Source organism: Hyaena hyaena, unplaced genomic scaffold (genome assembly GCF_003009895.1).
Source record: "Hyaena hyaena isolate Hyena2069 unplaced genomic scaffold, ASM300989v1 scaffold_0, whole genome shotgun sequence".
NCBI classification, from domain to species: domain Eukaryota; kingdom Metazoa; phylum Chordata; class Mammalia; order Carnivora; family Hyaenidae; genus Hyaena; species Hyaena hyaena.
Window position 1 is genome coordinate 4,539,720 of NW_024080632.1, and position 17,952 is coordinate 4,557,671.

General features: G+C 38.7%; 1 protein-coding gene and 1 non-coding gene across 5 annotated transcripts in view; one reads left to right on the forward strand and one right to left on the reverse strand.

The window, feature by feature from the left end:
* Positions 1-17,952, forward strand: part of IFT81 (intraflagellar transport 81) — a 184,251-nt gene that overhangs the window by 155,026 nt on the left and 11,273 nt on the right. For all 4 annotated transcript variants that reach the window (XM_039218976.1, XM_039218894.1, XM_039219054.1 and 1 more), the window contains 3 exons: positions 3,230-3,358; positions 5,082-5,171; positions 17,571-17,657. In XM_039218976.1, coding sequence (XP_039074907.1) covers positions 3,230-3,358; positions 5,082-5,171; positions 17,571-17,657 — 306 coding nt within the window. The remainder of the gene's footprint in view (positions 1-3,229; positions 3,359-5,081; positions 5,172-17,570; positions 17,658-17,952) is intronic.
* On the reverse strand, positions 16,149-16,258 carry LOC120223435. Its single transcript, XR_005526302.1, has one exon. It is a non-coding gene; the product is annotated as a U6 spliceosomal RNA (small nuclear RNA).

The window sequence follows — 17,952 nt, forward strand, 5'->3', positions numbered from 1 at the left end:
GCGTGAGGTGGTATCTCAGTGTGGTTTTGATTTGTATTTCCCTGATGAGGAGGGATGCTGAGCATCGTTTCATGTGTCTGTTGGCCATCTGGATGTCCTCTTTGGAGAAGTGTCTGTTCATATCTTCTGCCCATTCCTTTACTGGATTATTTGTTTTTCAGGTGTGGAGTTTGGTGAGTTCCTTACAGATTTTGGATACTAGCCCTTTATCTTTTCCCATTCCATCGGTTGCCTATTAGTTTTATTGATTGTTTCCCTTGCCATGCAGAAGCTTTTTATCTTGATGAGGTCCCAATAGTTCATTTTTGCTCTTGATTCCCTTGCCTTTGGGGATGTGTCAAGTAAGAAATTGTTGTGGTTGAGGTCAAGGAGGTTGTTTCCTGCTTTCTCCTCTAGGGCTTTGATGGTTTCCTGTCTCACATTCAGGTCCTTTATCCATTTTGAGTTTATTTTTGTGTATGGTGTGAGAAAGTGATCTAGTTTCATTCTTCTGCATGTTGCTGTCCAGTTCTCCCAGCACCATCTGTTAAAGAGGCTGTCGTTTTTCCATTGGATACTCTTTCCCGCTTTGTCAAAGATTAGTTGGCCATATATTTGTGGGTCCAATTCTGAGTTCTCTATTCTATTCCATTGGTCCATGTGTCTGTTTTTGTGCCATACTTAGTAGTTTTTAGTGAACATCAGCCTTTGGAAACATTTTCTTCCTTTAAAGGGCATTTGATTGTTTTTTTCCTCATAGATCATCTAGATCTAGTTTTGTTAGCACTGATATTTTTCCAGTTTTCTCTTATTCCTAAGATGAAGCCTTTATACCTATGGCAGAAACTCTACTTCTAGGGCCTAGCTCTTACTCCGAGGTTATAACCCCTGCTTCTAAGGAGTAGCCCTTCTGGGGTTTCAGCTGATAGCCTGAAGCAACACACTTTGACTAGTCCTGAATTCCTACCACTGTCTGCCCAGCACTGTGAGATACTGAAAACTTTGCCCAGCTTTTTAGTCATCTTTCTACTGATTTTCACTTGGTTTTGAGGAGTGTCACCCTCCTCGCACACAGCTTAGGATTTGGTAATGCCCGAAGAGGAAATTGCATACCGAATCTTGGGCTAATACTTTGTAGTTCCCACTACTCCTTCCTTAGGGGTCTCAGTCTTACTGGCATCCCCCAGTTCCAACTCTTCCATTCCCTCTCTCCTTGTCTTTCTTTCCTTTTGGTTCTCCATCCTCTTTTGAACCCTCTCTAGTCAGGTCTTCACACCCACCATCTCACCAGAATTTCTCTTGTCAAGATCACCAGTACCTTCACATTGCTAAATCCAGTGAGCAATTCTTAGTCATTTTCCTACTTGGCCTATTAGCAGTTTTTGACATAGTTGATCACTCCCTCTTCCTCTACTTATCTTCTAATATACTACACTCTCCTGGTTTTTCTCCTTTACTAGCACTCTGTTTCTGCTCTATGGCTGATTTCTTCCAATTTCTCCAAGGTCTAAATATTGGAGTTTCCAGGCTTAGCCCTTGGATCTCTTCTCTACTTTTGGTGATCTTATCCTGTCTATGGCTTTAAAGACCTTCTCTATGCAACAACTCACAAATTTATATTTCCAACCTAGATTTCTCCTCAAATTTCCATCTTGTACATATGACATCTTGACATCTCTATTGGATATTTGCTAGATATTTCAAATTTTTAACATGTCCAACACTAAATTTCTGATCTTCATTACTCCCTCAAACCTAGTCTTAACAAGTCTTTCTCATTTCAATAAATGGCAGCTCCAGCCTCTCAGTTCTGCAGGTAAGAAACCTTAGTCATTCTTTACCTCTCATTTCCCCTCATACCCCACATCTAATCTGTCATCAGATTTTGTTGGATTTATCTCTAAAATATATATACAACCACTTCTCATTACCTCTATCACCACCATCTGATTCATGCTGCCATTATCTCTAACCTAAATTACTGGAGTAGTCTTCTAACTGGCTTCCTTTGTCCCTCTATAGTTGGATCTTAGCACAGATGTTAAAGTGGTCTTTTAAAAATTCCCTTACTCTGAGCCACCCAACAAGCCTCCCATCTCATTTAAAATAAGCTCAACCTCTTTCATTGGCCTAAAAATAAAGTGATGGTATAATTTATCATCTAAAGTAGGACACTTTTGAGAATGGAAAGGACATCAGACATTAACTGAGACTGTTCCAGCAAGCCACCTGAGTCCTATATGATCCCTTTCCCACCCCACCTCACTCTCACTCCATTTTCAGCTCACCAGTCTCCTGCCTATTTCTTGGAAAGGACAGGTTTGCTCCTACCCCGTGTCTTTTGCACTTGCTAATCTCCTGGATATCTGTATGACTTGCTCCCTCCCTTCATTCGGGCTTCGTTGAGATGTCATCTTCTCAGGAAGACCTCTAACCACCCTGTTATTTGAGATATCAATCCCACTCTCACCTCACACTATATGTATTTTACTTGTCTATATATTGCTTATTTACTCTCACTAGAAGTAAGCTCCATGAGGGAAGTTTTTTTGTTTTTTGTTTTCTTTCATTTGTTTGTTTTACCTGTTTTGTTACAAGTATTTTCCCATTTGGTTTGTAGTCTTAATAATTGACATTTTATTTTATCTTTTTATCTGGTGCTTAGAACTATGCTCAGCACATTTAGGTATCTAATAAATATTGGATGGATGAATGAATGCAAGTATATTGATCACTTGAGAATTCATTCAGTCACCAAATATTTATTGAGTGCCAAAATTAGAAATACTATGCACCCAAAGATACCAAAGCAGGGGCGCCTGGGTGGCTCAGTCATTTAAGCGGCTGACTTCGGCTCAGGTCATGATTTCATGGTTCATGGATTCGAGTCTCGCGTAGGGCTCTGTGCTGACAGCTAGCTCAGAGCCTGGAGCCTGTTTCAGATTCTGTATCTCCCTCTGTCTCTGACCCTCCCCTGCTCATGCTCTCTCTCTCTCAGAAATAAATAAAACATTAAAAAATTTTTTTCAAAGATACCAAAGCAAAATTTAGCTTAAGTTTATAACATGCAAAGTATGTAATTATTGTTGAAGTTAATAAAAATTATTCTTTAGCATTCTAAGCTAATTTATTTTATTTGTAAATTTATTGCTATGTATCAGGTCTGTATACTTCTTGTGAAATCATCAAGGTTTTGGCACCCATTTTGTGGACCCCATTTTTGACATCTACTTTTATTCATTACTTTTAGCAAACTATTGAAGAGAAAAAGGGCATATCTGGATATAGTTACACCCAGGAAGAGCTAGAAAGGGTATCTGCACTGAAGAGCGAAGTTGATGAAATGAAAGGCCGAACACTAGATGACATGTCTGAAATGGTGATTACACTTTTTTATAATTTTTTAAAATTGTGTAGCTAGAGGCAGATGTTTTTGTGTTTTGTTTTCAGTGAAACACTGAAATTTTTATTTCTGCACATTGTTCATTTTATATTCCTTCATCTGTCTTTATCAGTCTCTTTTGAATGTTTCCATTTTAGTAAGTTGTTCAACTTGTAATAATTTAGGCATTTTGCAAGGCTTTTTCCCCAAGGAAACATGATAGATTTATTAAATACCCTATGGAATTGGGTATTGAAATGCCTGCCTTATCTTGTGGTTTTTGAATTGTGTAAAAGTTCTATGCCATTAAAGAAGTATTGAAGATAAAAAATAAGTTTTCCCAAATCATACCACCCTAACTAATAAAATTATTTCATTTTTGTGTCTGTCCTTCATATCTGTCCATATTTGGAGCTGCTACTCAGCCTGAAGGCACTGATGCCACTTGAGCAGGCATTAAAATATTGAAATCTTTCCTTCCTTACTGGTAAATAGCTGCTGCCTCAAACTCTCACAGTACCCACTTCCACCTGGCTTTTCCACATTGGCCACTTACCCAGAACCCTCTGGATCTCACTACAGTCTAACTCCTAAAAAGATCAGCGTTTAACCCAGCAGAGGCCTTCAATACTCTGTTACCTGGCTGGTGTCCATTTTGATTCGTCATTACTTATATCATTTGGGTTATTAAGTATTTTGAATATCACTTCATCATATTATGTATATACTCTATAACCTACAAAATTACATTTTTTACATAATACAACATGATTGTAGCTGTATTTAGGCAATTTTGTGATTTTTTTTCATTATTCAGTGTTAGATTACAAGTATTTTCTCATATGGTTTGCAGCCTTAATAATTGACATTTTCTTTCTTTCTTTTTTTCTTTTTTTCTTTTTTTTTTTTGAGAGAGAGAAGGGAGCACGTGTGCATGCAAGCAGGGGAGGGGCAGAGGGAGAGAGAGAATCTCAAGCAAGCTCCATGCCCAGCACAGAATCTGACATGGGCTTGATCTAACAAACCATGCGATCATGACCTGAGTCGAAGTCAGGAATCAGATGCTTTAACTAACTAAGCCACCCAAGCACCCCAATAATTGGCATTTTATTTATTTTTTTAAAGGTTTATTTATTTTTGAGAGTGAGTGCAAATGGGGGAGGGGCAGAGAGAGAGGGAGGCAGAGGATCTGAAGTGGGCTCTGAGCTGACAGCAGCAATCTCGATAAGGGCTCAAACTCATAAACCATGAGATCATGACCTGAGCTGAAGTCAGCCGCTCAACTAAGAGTGACCCAGTAATTAACATTTGAAATAATTAAATGCTGGGCGCCTGGGTGGCTCAGTTGGTTAAGCGTCTGACTTCAGCTCAGGTCATGATCTCACAGTTCATAACTTTGAGCCCCCATTGGGCTCTTCACTGTCAGCGCAGAGCCTGCTTCAGATCTCTCTTCCCTTCTTTTTCAGCCCTTACCCCACTTGCATGCATGTGTGCACTCTCTCTCTCAAAATTAAAAACATTTAAAAATTTTTTTAAAAAGTTAAATGCTATTTCATATCACCAAATCAACATTTACTAAATCATTTCCCCATTGTTTGATGTTGAAGTAATTTAGTTTTTTTACCGTTACATAACACTTTAATAAATATATTTATGCATGTATTTTTTTTGTTCTTTTGAATTCTTGTTTTAGATGTCATGTATTTTGTTTAAATGACAGGTAAAAAAGCTGAATTCACTGGTATCTGAAAAGAAGTCTGCTCTAGCCCCAGTTATAAAAGAACTACGACAGTTGCGTCAGAAATGTCAAGTAAGTGAATCTGATTATGCGATACTTTTAGCATCCTATCTTGTTCAGATGTGCTGGTTAGAATCCTGCATATTTTACTTGAGTAATTTATAGAAAACAAATTATTATTATTATTGTTATTATTGATATGATTCCACAAAAAGTAACAATGTAACCTTTGAAGTTTTTTATTTAATTTTTGCTGTTTGTTTTATTAAATTTTCGGGGGGGGAGAGAGAAGGAGAAGTTTACGCTGAAATCACAAGTGCAGCTAGATTAGATTTTTGCTTTAAATCTGATGCATGTCAGGGCTATAAATATGAAGTCACATTCTTTTGTGGCCAGGTAAAAGCTCAGAGTCTGCCAACGAGTGGTGACAAGTTAACTTTAGATTAATGGGCTTGCTTAGCTAGGGAGCAGAGCCAGGGGCAAACTACGATAGCTTGTGATAAGTGATGGAATACCATTACTTGCAAGCTAATTCTAACCACTGCTTTGAAGCTAAACTGTTAGAAGGTAAATGCCCTCCGCAAATCCAGATCAGATGGCCTCCGCCATCTGACATTAGCAGTTGTTATTTTATCACTCTCTGTGTAGTAATTTTAGGTTTGAATATGGGTTGTAATGCATGTGCCTGAGTATGGAACTATAAAATTCTTCACGAATGCCATCCATCAGAGCACAGTGAAAAATCACATGGACTTTGAAATCAGATAGACATCATCTCCTTTTTATAGAAAATGCCATTGGGTCAGAGACAGGTTTAGTGACTTATCCAAATAGACAAATAGGCAGTGAGAGAGTTGGAGCTTGACTCCAGCATCTGTATTATCATATTTCAAATCTCTCGCTCATTCCATTACACACTGCTGCCATCACAAAAGAAATGAAAGAGACAAGTCTCTATTCTGTAGAGTTAATACACTCATAGGTGAGATGAGACAAACATGAAGAAATTCAAGAAAGACAAAAGATAAACCAACTTAAGAACAATATAGAACGGGTTCCTGGGTGGCTCAGTTGGTTAAGTGCCTGACTTCAGCTCAGGTCATGATCTCACGGTTCATGGGTTCAAGTCCCATATTGGGCTCTGTGCTGACAACTAGCTCAGAGCCTAGAGCCTGTTTCAATTCTGTATCTCCCTCTCTCTCTGTCCCTCCCCTGCTCATGCTGGGTCTCTCTCTCTCCCTCAGAAATAAGAACATTAAAAATTTTTTTAAAAATTAAAAAAAAGAACAATATAGAAAAGAGGCGCCTGGCTGGCTAGTCAATGGAGCATGTGACTCTTGATCTCAGCATTGTGAGTTCGAGCCCTGCATTGGGCATAGAGCTTACTTTAAAAAACGAAAGAAAAAGAGAAAGGAAGGAAGGAAGGAAGGAAGGTAGGAAGGAAGGAAGGAAGGAAGGAAGAAAAGAATCAGAATCATAACTGATAAGAGGAAGCAAATGATGTGATTGTTAGGAAGGAAATGTTTCAGAAAGGAAATTTTTGAGCAAAGCTTAGAGATTGAGGACATCAAGAATTGTTTTCATGGTTACATTCTAATCCACTGATTTTCTTAAAGCTTTTCTTGAGTAAGCAACTTGAAAATCAAATGGACTGGTGATGTGTATTTCTAGTGATGATAAAATTTCTCCCTAATAAAATTTGTTTGTAAACAATTCTTTTATTAAATTCATTTTTGTCATTTATATATTAAGTGAGTTTTATTGAAGGGATATTAAAGACAGTAAAGGAAATGTGCTGTCATGGAATTTGAAGGATCAGAAACATAATGTGCCTGAAACAGGTACAGGTACCATAACCAGAGAGTATTTTGAGTCAGGGAAGTTTCAGGAATTCTAACAGCAGGAGCTTGTGGATAATGATAATGAAATGATAGTTAAAAACACATATTATGTGCTTTCTGTGTTCCAGGCACAATTAATGTTGCTCATTTAGGCCTCACAACCACCCGTGTGGCTCCTTATTGTTCATCTTACATGCTAAGACCTTCCCCTCTACATATTTTGTGTTGAACTTTTCACTACTAACTGTGCTGTTTTCTCTGCATTTTCTAATTCAAATTCCTGGTGCAGCTCTTCTCTTTTGGGTACAGTTTTTCATGCCCAGCTATCTCATGGACTATTGGCTATCCTTAGGTCAGGTCAGGAATCCATTCTTAGTCCAGCCAGTTATGTCGTAAGGGCAGGATGAGAAGAAAGGAGGGTGATGTGGTACCAAGTATGGCTGCCTAGAGAATTTTTCCTCTGGAGAGGCTATAGATATGCCAGGTATTTTAACTGACATCTTTTAATACACCACCTGTCATCCTATTAGTAACAGTTGAACAGTGTTCATCTTTGCATTTCAGCCTTGTCCTCTCATATACACTTTTTTACATGGTTGGAATTTTAGTATATACTGCACTTAGTTTAAGGTTCTATTCAGACAGTGTAGATAGAATGATTAAGAACATGTACTACAGAGGGGCGCCTGGGTGGCTTAGTCGGTTAAGCGTCTGACTTTCGCTTGGGTCATGATCTCGTGGTTTGTGGGTTCAAGCCCCGCGTCGGGCTCTGTGCTGACTGCCAGCTCAGAGCCTGGAGCCTGTTTCAGTCTGTGACTCCCTCTCTCTCTGACCCTCCCCTGCTCACTCTCTCTCTCTCTCTCTCTCTCTCTCCTAGAAATAAATAAAACATTTAAAAAAAAAAAAAAAGAACATGTACTACAGAATCAGGCAGACCCTGGATAACCTTGGGTAAATGACTTTATTCCTATAAACTTTAGTTTCCTTATCTGTAAACTATCTCTTCTTCATAGGGTGGTTGTAAAGACTAAATGAAATAACTTATATAAGGCACTTTGCAACAATGACTAATACATAAGAACTTTTTAAAAAGTATTTATCCAGTGTGCCTGTGTGGTTCAGTTGGTTAAGTGTCCAAATCTTGATTTTGGCTGAGGTCATTACCTGGTGATTTGTGAGATCAGGCCTCACATCAGGCTCTGCACTGACATCGGGGAGCCTGCCTGGGATTCCCTCTTTAGATAGATAGATAGATAGATAGATAGATAGATAGATAGATAGATAGATACTTTTAAAGTATTTATTATTATGATTATTAAAGAGACTTTTAAAAGAAGGGATAGTATTGCTTTTCAACCAAATTGTTTTCTGAGTAAACTATATACCAGATCTTAAGTTCTATAAAATCATGTATTATAATAATGTAACCAAACCGGAAACTCATTTTCATGTGATTTAACTCAATTTCTCTGTATGTGAAGGGCTGCCTATGTCTACCATCACAAAGAAATGTAGCCCTCTGACCATCATTCCAAACTCTCCAGTTCTTTCCATATCATCAAATCAGAGGGGTACCTAAGCCATGTCAATATTTTCATCTCTATCTTCTGCCATGTTGAAAAGTCATTCTGCTAAGGACAAATACTGCATGATTCCGCTTATATGACATACCCAGAGTAGTGACATTCAGACACAGTAGAATGGTGGTTGTGATGGCCAGGGTGAATGGGAAGTTAAGTGTTAATGGGGACAGAGTTTCAGTGTGGGAAGATGAAAAGAAATCTGGAGATGGAAGGTGGTGACGGCTGCACGACAGTGTGAATGTGCTTAATGCCACTGAACTGGACACTTAAAAATAGTTTCAGCAGTAATTTTTATTTTCTATATTTTTTACCACAATCAAAAAATCTTTTAGGGGCGCCTGGATGGCTCAGAGGGTTAATTTAAGTGTCCCACTTTGGCTCAGGTCATGATCTCATGGTTTGTAAGTTCAAGCCCCATGTCAGTCTCTGTGCTGACTGCTCAAAGCCTGGAACCTGCTTCACATTCAGTCTCCCTCTCTCTCTGCCCCTCCCCCACCCACACTCCATCTGTCTGTCTGTCTCTCTCTCTCTCTTTGTCAAAAATAAGTAAACATTAAAAAAAAATTTGAATGGGGCAGGACTTGCCTATATTTGTGTTAGCTGTTGGTTTTGGTTTTTTTTTCCCCAGTGGTTGAGTTCAGTGTATTTGGTGAGTGTCTGATTCTCATTTTGCTTGTCTCCATATGTCCATCTCCCACATCCATGTATAGTTCTACTTTTATCCAGAAACGTTTTGTGATAAAAAGTATACTAAAAAAAGCGGCTAGCCATGTCATTGATTGTAAGCTCTATTCAAATCTTAACTACAATTCTTAAGTGTTCTCTACTTTGAGTATTATTTATTTCTTTAAAAGAAATCACTTTTCTTTTAATTTTTTATATGTTTATTTATTTTTGAGAGAGACAGAGAGAGAGACAGACAGTGCAAAAGAGAGAGGGGCAGAGAGAGAGGGAGACACAGAATCCAAAGCAGGTTCCAGGCTCTGAGCTGTCAGCACAGAGCCTGACATGGGGCTCGAACTCATCACCTGTGAGATCATGACCTGAGCTTAAGTCTGATGCTTACTTAACTGACTAACCACCCAGGTGCCCTAATATTATTTATATTTAACTTGCATGTACTTACCACTCAAAACAACGTAAATGTATTGTTAAAGTGCAGGACTACTTGAAAATACTTTATACTTCTTGCTGTAATGGGCAGCTCTGAAATATTTAGGAAACTTTATGGTGAATTGTTAGGACATTTCCTTTCTTATTGTACTTATATCTTCTGAATTTGAATAGTAACAACTGTTTGAAAATTAGAGCACTGCAACTCCATACGTATAACTTACCTATTTTTTTAATGTTTTATTTATTTCTGAGAGAGAGAGAAAGAGAGAGAGAGCGTGAGCAGGGGAGGGTCAGAGAGAGAGGGAGATACAGAATCTGAAGTAGGCTCCAAGCTCTGAGCTGGCTGTCAGCACAGAGCCCGACGCGGGGCTCGAACCCACGAACCGTGTGATCATGACCTGAGCCAAAGTTGGATACTTAACCGACTGAGCCACCCAGGTGCCCCTAAATCTTTTATAATCACCTAGAATTAGAACAGCATCTTGAAAAGTGTTACGTTTATTAGGAGTATTTCTATAAGTGACTTGTAATTAAATGTCATAATACATAACATTGCTAATACATGGGAAAAGCTAAAATGCTCATTTTAGAGTATAAAATCTGACAATTATTGATTTCACTGAAATATTTCTTATTGATCACTTTTTCTTATAAACGTAATAACATGTTCTTGGTAAGAATTCAAACTATGAAGAATTATTTACGGGGAAGAATAGAAATTAACTTTCTCTCTACACTCCCCAGAAGTAAAGAAGGTCCTTATGTGTTTTCCAGAAATTTACTGTGAATTAGTGAATGGATAATTATGTATTGGCTGCTTAAAGTTTGTTCTACTCTCCAGAGGGACAAAGGCATTTTTTGGTGGTGGGAGACAAAATTAAACTGACTGATATTAAGAACAAGACGTCTGCTTACTTTTGTTTGCATTTGCCTGCTGTACTTTTGCCCACCTTTTGCTTTTAACTTTTTAAAAATTATATTGTTGTAGGTGTCTCTGAATAGGTCTTGAGTTGAGTTTTGGTATGCAATATAATCTGAAGGGTTTGTTTTAATAAGGAAGTTGAGGCCATTTATATTTATTGATATGCAGACATATTTGCTCTTAGTGCTCTTTATGTGTTGCTTTTGATTTTTTTAAGTTTATTTATTTTGAGAGAGACAGAGAGCAAGGAGGGATGGTGAAGAAAGAGAAGGGAACAGAGAGTCCGAAGTGGGCTCTGTGCTGACAGCAGAGAGCCCGACATGGGGCTTGAACCCAAGAACTATAAGATCATGACCTGAGCCAAAGTCAGACGCTTAACTGACTTAAGCCACCCAGGCATCCATAGCTTTTGATTTTAAAGCCCATAAAAAGTCTTGTTTGTTTTCTCATTTTCTCTCTTATTCTCTCTCTTCTACCTCTCCCTCTCCCTTTATGTGTTTCTGGCTTGCGGTTTTGGTCTGGTAGTTACATTTGTAACACTACCATTAATCATCCATTTCTGTAGGTAGTAGCTAACTCTACCATTAATCATCCATTTCTATAGGTAGTATCTATTAATCCCTCCTGTGAGCAGTGAGGAAATTAGCATTTTCCTCTTCCTTCTCCCTCCCTTCCCTCTCCTTTAGTACCTGAATTTAGTCCATCATATTGTCTCTTTTACTGTTTGCCTTTATACTTTTAATATACTTATATTTTAACTTGATTCATCAGATTTAAATTATATCCTTTAATATTCTCCCACTCATCCTCAACAATTAAAAATTGAAGAAACTAGCTTATTTATTCTGACTTCCAACTTCCACTTTCTTTTCCCTTTCCCTTCCCTGCAGATTTTGTTGTATCATTTCTACATGTCAGGGCATGTAACATTTACATTCTCTTCTATTACCCTGGTTCCCACTTGTTTTCAGTGTTAAACCTATAATTATTAGATTCAGTGCTCATTATCAATTCTTTCACTGCCCTTTTTCCTAATTTTTAATGTCTGATTTGTCCTTTAGGAGAATCCTCAAGAAACCTCACAAGAACAATATTCCCTAATGAGTTCTTGCATGTTCTAGAGTTTCTTGCCTTAAATATTTAAAAATTAGCTTGGGGGAACCTGGGTGGCTCAGTTGGTTGGGCGTCCAACTTCGGCTCAGGTCATGATCTCATGGTTCGTGGGTTCGAGCCCCATGTCGGGCTCTGTGCTGACAGCTCAGAGCCTGGAGCCTGCTTCAGATTCTGTGTCTCCCTCTCTCTATCCCTTCTCCATTCACTCTCTCTCTCAAAAATAAACAAACATTTAAAAAAATTAACTTGACTGAACATAAAATCTTTCCATTGTGCTTTCTTTCCTTGAGAATTTTTATTTATTTATTTAATGTTTTTTATTTATTTCTGAGAGAGAGAGAGAGACTACATGAGCAGGGGAGGGTCAGAGAGAGAGGGAGACACAGAATCCGAAGCAGGCTCCAGGCTCTGAGCTAGCTGTCAGCACAGAGCCCGACACGGGGCTCAAACCTACAAACCGTGAGATCGTGACCTGAGCCAAAGTCAGACACTTAACCAACTGAGCCACCCAGGCACCCCTCCTTGAGAATTTTTAAAGTATACTGCTCTACTGTCTTCCAGAGTTAAGTGTAGCCATGGAGAGATCAGAGACAAACCTAATTTTTTTTTTGGTGACTTGATGTTAAAAAGAATGTGTATTTTCCATTTGCTGAGTACTGAGTTCTCTATGTGTTCATCAGATCAAGCTTTTCAAATGTATCATTTAAAGCTTCCTGGGGAATGGGGAGTTGATTAATGGGTATAGAATTTCAGTTTTACAAGATGAAAATAGTTCTGGAGATTGGTTGTACAACAAAGCAAATATACTCAGTACTTAACTGTATACTTAAAAACGGTTAAGATGATAAATTTTATGTTATTTTGCCAGAATTCCTGTTGGTTTTTTTTTTTTTAAACATTCCTGGTTAGTTACTCATTTTATTATTTTTTATCGTCTTTATTCCTGCTAATGCTTTTGGTCCAAGATTTTTATTTTGTTTGCTATTAATGTAAGTATGCTAGCTTTCTTTCTTATGATTAGGCTTGCTTGGTATATCTTTTTTTTTCTGTTTTCTTTTAGCTTTCTATGTCCTTACTTTTGTCATATGTCTCATAAATAGCATATAGTTAGATCTTATGTGGGTGGTTTCTTCATTCAGTTTGAGAATCTGTCGTTTAATTGGTGTTTTTAATCCCATTTACTTTTAGTATTGATACATTGGGATTTATTTCTATTTTGTACATCCTGTTTACTGTGCTTTTTCTTTGCTGCTTCTTTCCTGCCCTCCATTGCATCACTCTTTGTTCTTTTATCTTCTTTGTTCCCTTTATTTAGTTTTCTATCTTCTATTCTGATATTGTTATCCTTAAATTTTTAACGTATATTTTCATGACAACAGATTCTAAATCTAATCAGCATCTCCTGAACAATACAGGGACCTTAGAATAGTTTAACACCCTCTCTTGCCTTACATATGTGTGGTTATCCTCTGGTAGTTTATTTCCTTTTTATTTCATCTCTCACTCTCTCTCTCTCTCTTTTTTTTTTTTTAATAGGCTCCACACCCAGCGTAGAGTCCAACAGGGGGCTTGAACTCATGACCTTGAGATCAAGCCCTGAGCCGAGAGCAAGAGTCGGATGCTTAACCGACTGAACCACCCAGGAACCCCTATTTCTTCACCTCTAAAAGTAGTTGTCATGGTGGTCATTACTTATAATTACTAGCTATTTTATACAGTCATTTCCTCCTTAGATTTAACCACATATTTAACACTTCTCATTGTTGTTTCTTATATTTTCATTCTTCCTTTTGGATTCAGTTTCTTTCTTCCTGAAATTAAATTTCCTTGCTTTGTTTTTTCTTTTAGTAGTTCTCTCAGTAAAGAATCATCACTATGAGTCAATCACCTTTTTCTTTCTTTAATAATAACTTGTTCATTGCTTTCTGGTTTCTCTTATGTTGGAAGGTCTGCCATCAGTTTAATTATCATTTCTTTTTAGGTAATATCTTTCTTATAATTGGTTGTAATATTTTTATCTTTGTCTTTGGTGTTTTCCAATTTCACTACTGTGATCTAAATACGTATTTAGTTTTATTTGCTCTCCTGGCGTTTGTGTTGTCTTCCATTAATTCTAGGAGAATTCTCCATGATATCTTCAAATATTTCTGCCCTGTTCTTTTTAGTTCATTCTCCAGTGACTGCTATTATTTGCATGTTAGGCACACTTAAGTCCCTGTGGGGATGACAGGGGGTGTCTTTCCCCCATTGCATGTCTTTGTCTTCATATTTTTGTCTTTTTTGTCTCTCGGTGATGAATTTTAAATAATTTCTTCAGCTCTGTTTTGAGTTCATTCTTTTTATCTTCTGAGCTGTGTCTAATCTTACATTTATACCATTTAATTTTTAACTTTAATGACTATTTTTTCACTTTTGTCTATTTTTACTCACTGTACTTTTTTTCTTAATCTTTTGTTTTCAATTCCTCTTTTATGACTTTGTTTCAAGCACAAAGACTTGCTTAATAGACTTGTTTCTAGTATCCTAAGTACCTGGAGGTGTAGTCCTGCTGTTTTTTTTAATCTTCTGATCCTCACACATAAGGATTGATTGTTTCCTTGTGTATTTATACTTTTGGATTGTGAGGGTATCTTTGGTAGGGTTTTGTCTTTTGAATTCCAGCAGTTAGGATGGAGCATGTGTCCTCCAGAATGGCTTTGCAGTTGGCCCTGCTGGGTGTTTTGGGAATATGACAAGCTCAGAGCTAATTTTGAGTTAATGTCTTGGCTCGGGAGTTCGTGTGGGTAAGGGTAAATATGAGTGAATCTGCCCAACGATGAGCCCTTCTCTCCAGCTGCCCCCGTAGCAGCACAGGTGCATTTTCAGGTCAGTTAGGCCACCAGACTCACAGGCCACAGATGTGCTCACACACACTACCATCTGCTATAGCACCTTCATCTCACTGAGAGACCCAGCCGCTACAGCTGCTGTTGCCCCTCCTCCCATTTATGGTGGAAATGACTGTCACCCATGAGAGTCTCAAATATCTGTAGGTCCTTCTGATACATAAAAGCCACAGCTCCTTTTTACAACCAGTTTCTTTTTTCCAGTAAAAATTAAAAGGATTTTAGCTTTCAAGTGTTTTTTGAGAAAGGACAGTTAATGCAATGAAAATCAGAATGTCTAATTAATAAATGTAACAACAAGCCAAAGTAATTTTGATGCAGAAGTTAACCCATTTATTATAGGCTAGTAATGTTTGAAATGGTAGAGCTTCTTTTTTTTTTCTTTCATGGTTTATTGTCAAGTTGGTTTCCATATAACACCCAGTGATCCTCCCAACAAGTGCCCTCCTCCGTGCCCATCTCCCCCCGCCTTCCCCTCTCTCCCTCTCCTATCAGCCCTCAGTTTGTTCTCAGTATTCAAGAGTCTTTCATGGTTTGCCTCCCTCCCTCTCCCCAACTATTTTTCCCCTTCTCCTCCCCCATGTCCGCCATTAAGTTTCTCCTAATCCACCTATAAGTGAAAACATATGGTATCTGTCTTTCTCTGCCTGACTTATTTTGCTCAGCATAACACCCTCGAGTTCCATCCTTGTTGCTACACATGGCCAGATTTCATTCTTTCTCATTGCCATGTAATATTCCATTGTATAGATAAGCCACATCTTCTTGATCCATTCATCAGTTGATGGACATTTAGGCTCTTTCCATGATTTGGCTATTGTTGAAAGTGCTGCTATAAACATTGGAGTACATGTGCCCCTATGCATCAGCACTCCTGTATCCCTTGGGTAAATTCTCAGCAGTGCTATTGCTGGGTTCTAGGGGTCTGTTATTGTTAATTTTTTGAGGATCCTTCACACTGTTTTCCAGAGGGGCTGCACCAGTTTACATTCCCACCAACAGTATAGGAAGGTGCCCATTTCTCCACATCCTCGCCAGCATCTATAGTCTCCTGAGTTGTTCATTTTAGCCACTCTGACCGGCGTGAGGTGGTATCTCAGTGTGGTTTTGATCTGCATTTCCCTGATGATGAGGGACGCTGACATCGTTCCATGTGTCTATTGGCCATCTAGATATCTTCTTTGGAGAAGTGTCTGTTCATGTCTTCTGCCTGAAATGGTAGAGCTTCTATTGGTCATTCAGTTCCTTCAGATGTTACTGTGATGGCAGAAGTGGTGTTTCAGTCTGGCCCCCACCAGCTACCATTTTCATGCCGGAACCACAGTGCCCCATCCCCACAGCTCGTCTTTTCATCTTGATTTTACCACATAGGAGCCAGTGTACTTGACATGCTGGCCTATTTCAATTTTCTTCATTTTCCTTAAGGAGGCACCATAACGGGTTCCATATTTACATATGATTCTGACCTTCTGACCTTCTTGGTGCATTTAGCCATGTTACCACAAACTAGGGCTGGGCCCAGAGACAGCACCTACCAGGTTGGTTGGTTGGTTGGTTGGCTGGTTGGTTGGTTGGTTGGTTGGTTGGTTTTAAATATGAGATGCTTCACGAATTTGCAGGTCATCCTTGCACAGAAAAGCAATGCTAATCTTCTCTGTATTATTCCAATTTTTAGTGTATGTGCTGCCACAGCAAGCACCCCACCAGCTTTTATACTATGCTGGTCACCCCAAACCAGACGCAGCCCCACACAACAAAGGAAGCACATACAGCATTACCCATTTGTGTTCACTCTCCTGTTCCCCAGGAAACTGCTTCATGAAACCAAGGTCATTCTGAGGCTGGTGCTTCAGTCCAGGCCTGGTAGTAACCCTTTACACCCAGGCTTCCAGGTTGAAAAACAGCAAGGATTCTGTGGGCTTCTCAGTTCTAACTTCCCACTCTGTCTTCTGCCCTGCCTGAACATTAGAATCACTCCAGTACTGAGACTGACTGCTCCCAGCTTCCTTCCCCAAGGGCAGCCACAGTGTGTCACCCTCTGTTTCTGGCCCTGGTAATTCCTCTTCCTTCCTGAGAAGTTCATTTCAGCTCTGGATTTGAAAAGATGTTTGCTCCACCTTATCAAGCATTTGTAGATATTTTTAGCATTTCCAGTATTTATAGATGATTTTCAGGTTATCTAATCCACAATATTACATTAGAAGAAAGTTTAAAGCTACTCAAACAGCCTAAATTCAAATTCTGACACCCCTTTTCTTCAGTATAATCTTTGGCAAAGTATTTGGCTTCCATGAACTTTCTCCAAGCATGATATGGGGATATTAATACCTACCTAAAGGGGTTGTGGTGAGATTGAGTTACTGACAAGGGTAAAGTTCAAAGGCCCTACCATGGTTTCCAAAGTTCTGACCAAGCCCCTGCCAAAGCCTACAGCATCTTCTCGCACTTTGCAGACATACTCCAGTGTAATAAACTACTTGTTTGTCCTAAATTATTGCTCTTCTCTCTGGCTTCCAAGCCTTTATACATAGTGTTCTTTTTTTCTGAACATTCTCCTCCCTTGTTCACCTTCCCCCTAACTATTGTACTAATCCTTTATCCCTCAACTTGGATATCAGTTTCTCTATCTCTGCCGATCTCCAAGCCTGGGTTAAGTCCTGTGAGAGTACCTCGTTCTCCTATAACACTTACATTTGCCCATCATACCACTCAACAGGCTGTTTACTTGTCTGAACATACTTTAGGGGAAGGATTTTGGCTGTTTTGCTCACTGTTGTATCCCAGCTCCTAATAAAGAGCCTGGCACACAGCTCAATACATGGTAGCTATTATTTTTATCAGCACCTTCATCTGTCATAATTCTCAAATGTCTGATTGTTGTATAAATAACTCTTAAGTATGCCAAGAAGCTTAGAGTTAAGTTACAAGACTGACAAGGGCATGCATTGTTTTAGAGCCACACTTTAGGCCTTTGTTTTTCACTTATGCAGTCATTTATCTTTTCCTACTAGGAACTAACCCAGGAATGTGATGAAAAGAAATCTCAGTATGATAGCTGTGCAGCAGGCCTCGAAAGCAACCGGTCCAAATTAGAACAGGTAAGAAGATAGTTTTTATTTTTTAACAATTTAGTAGAAACTGCCTGTGTATGCATGTTTTCACTACACTGACATCAAAAGATTCCCAAATCTTTACCCTCATCCTCTGAGCCTGTCTCCTAAACTCCAGAGATCTTTATTTCTTCAGACTTGATGCATACACACTGAATTCTTCATCTGTACCACAACCACCAAGGTCCAGGCCCTGAGCAGGTGTCTCCTCAACTCCCACAGTAACTCAACACTGCTTTCTCACTTCCATCCTTAAGAAAAATCCTAAGGTTTTTTCTCTATA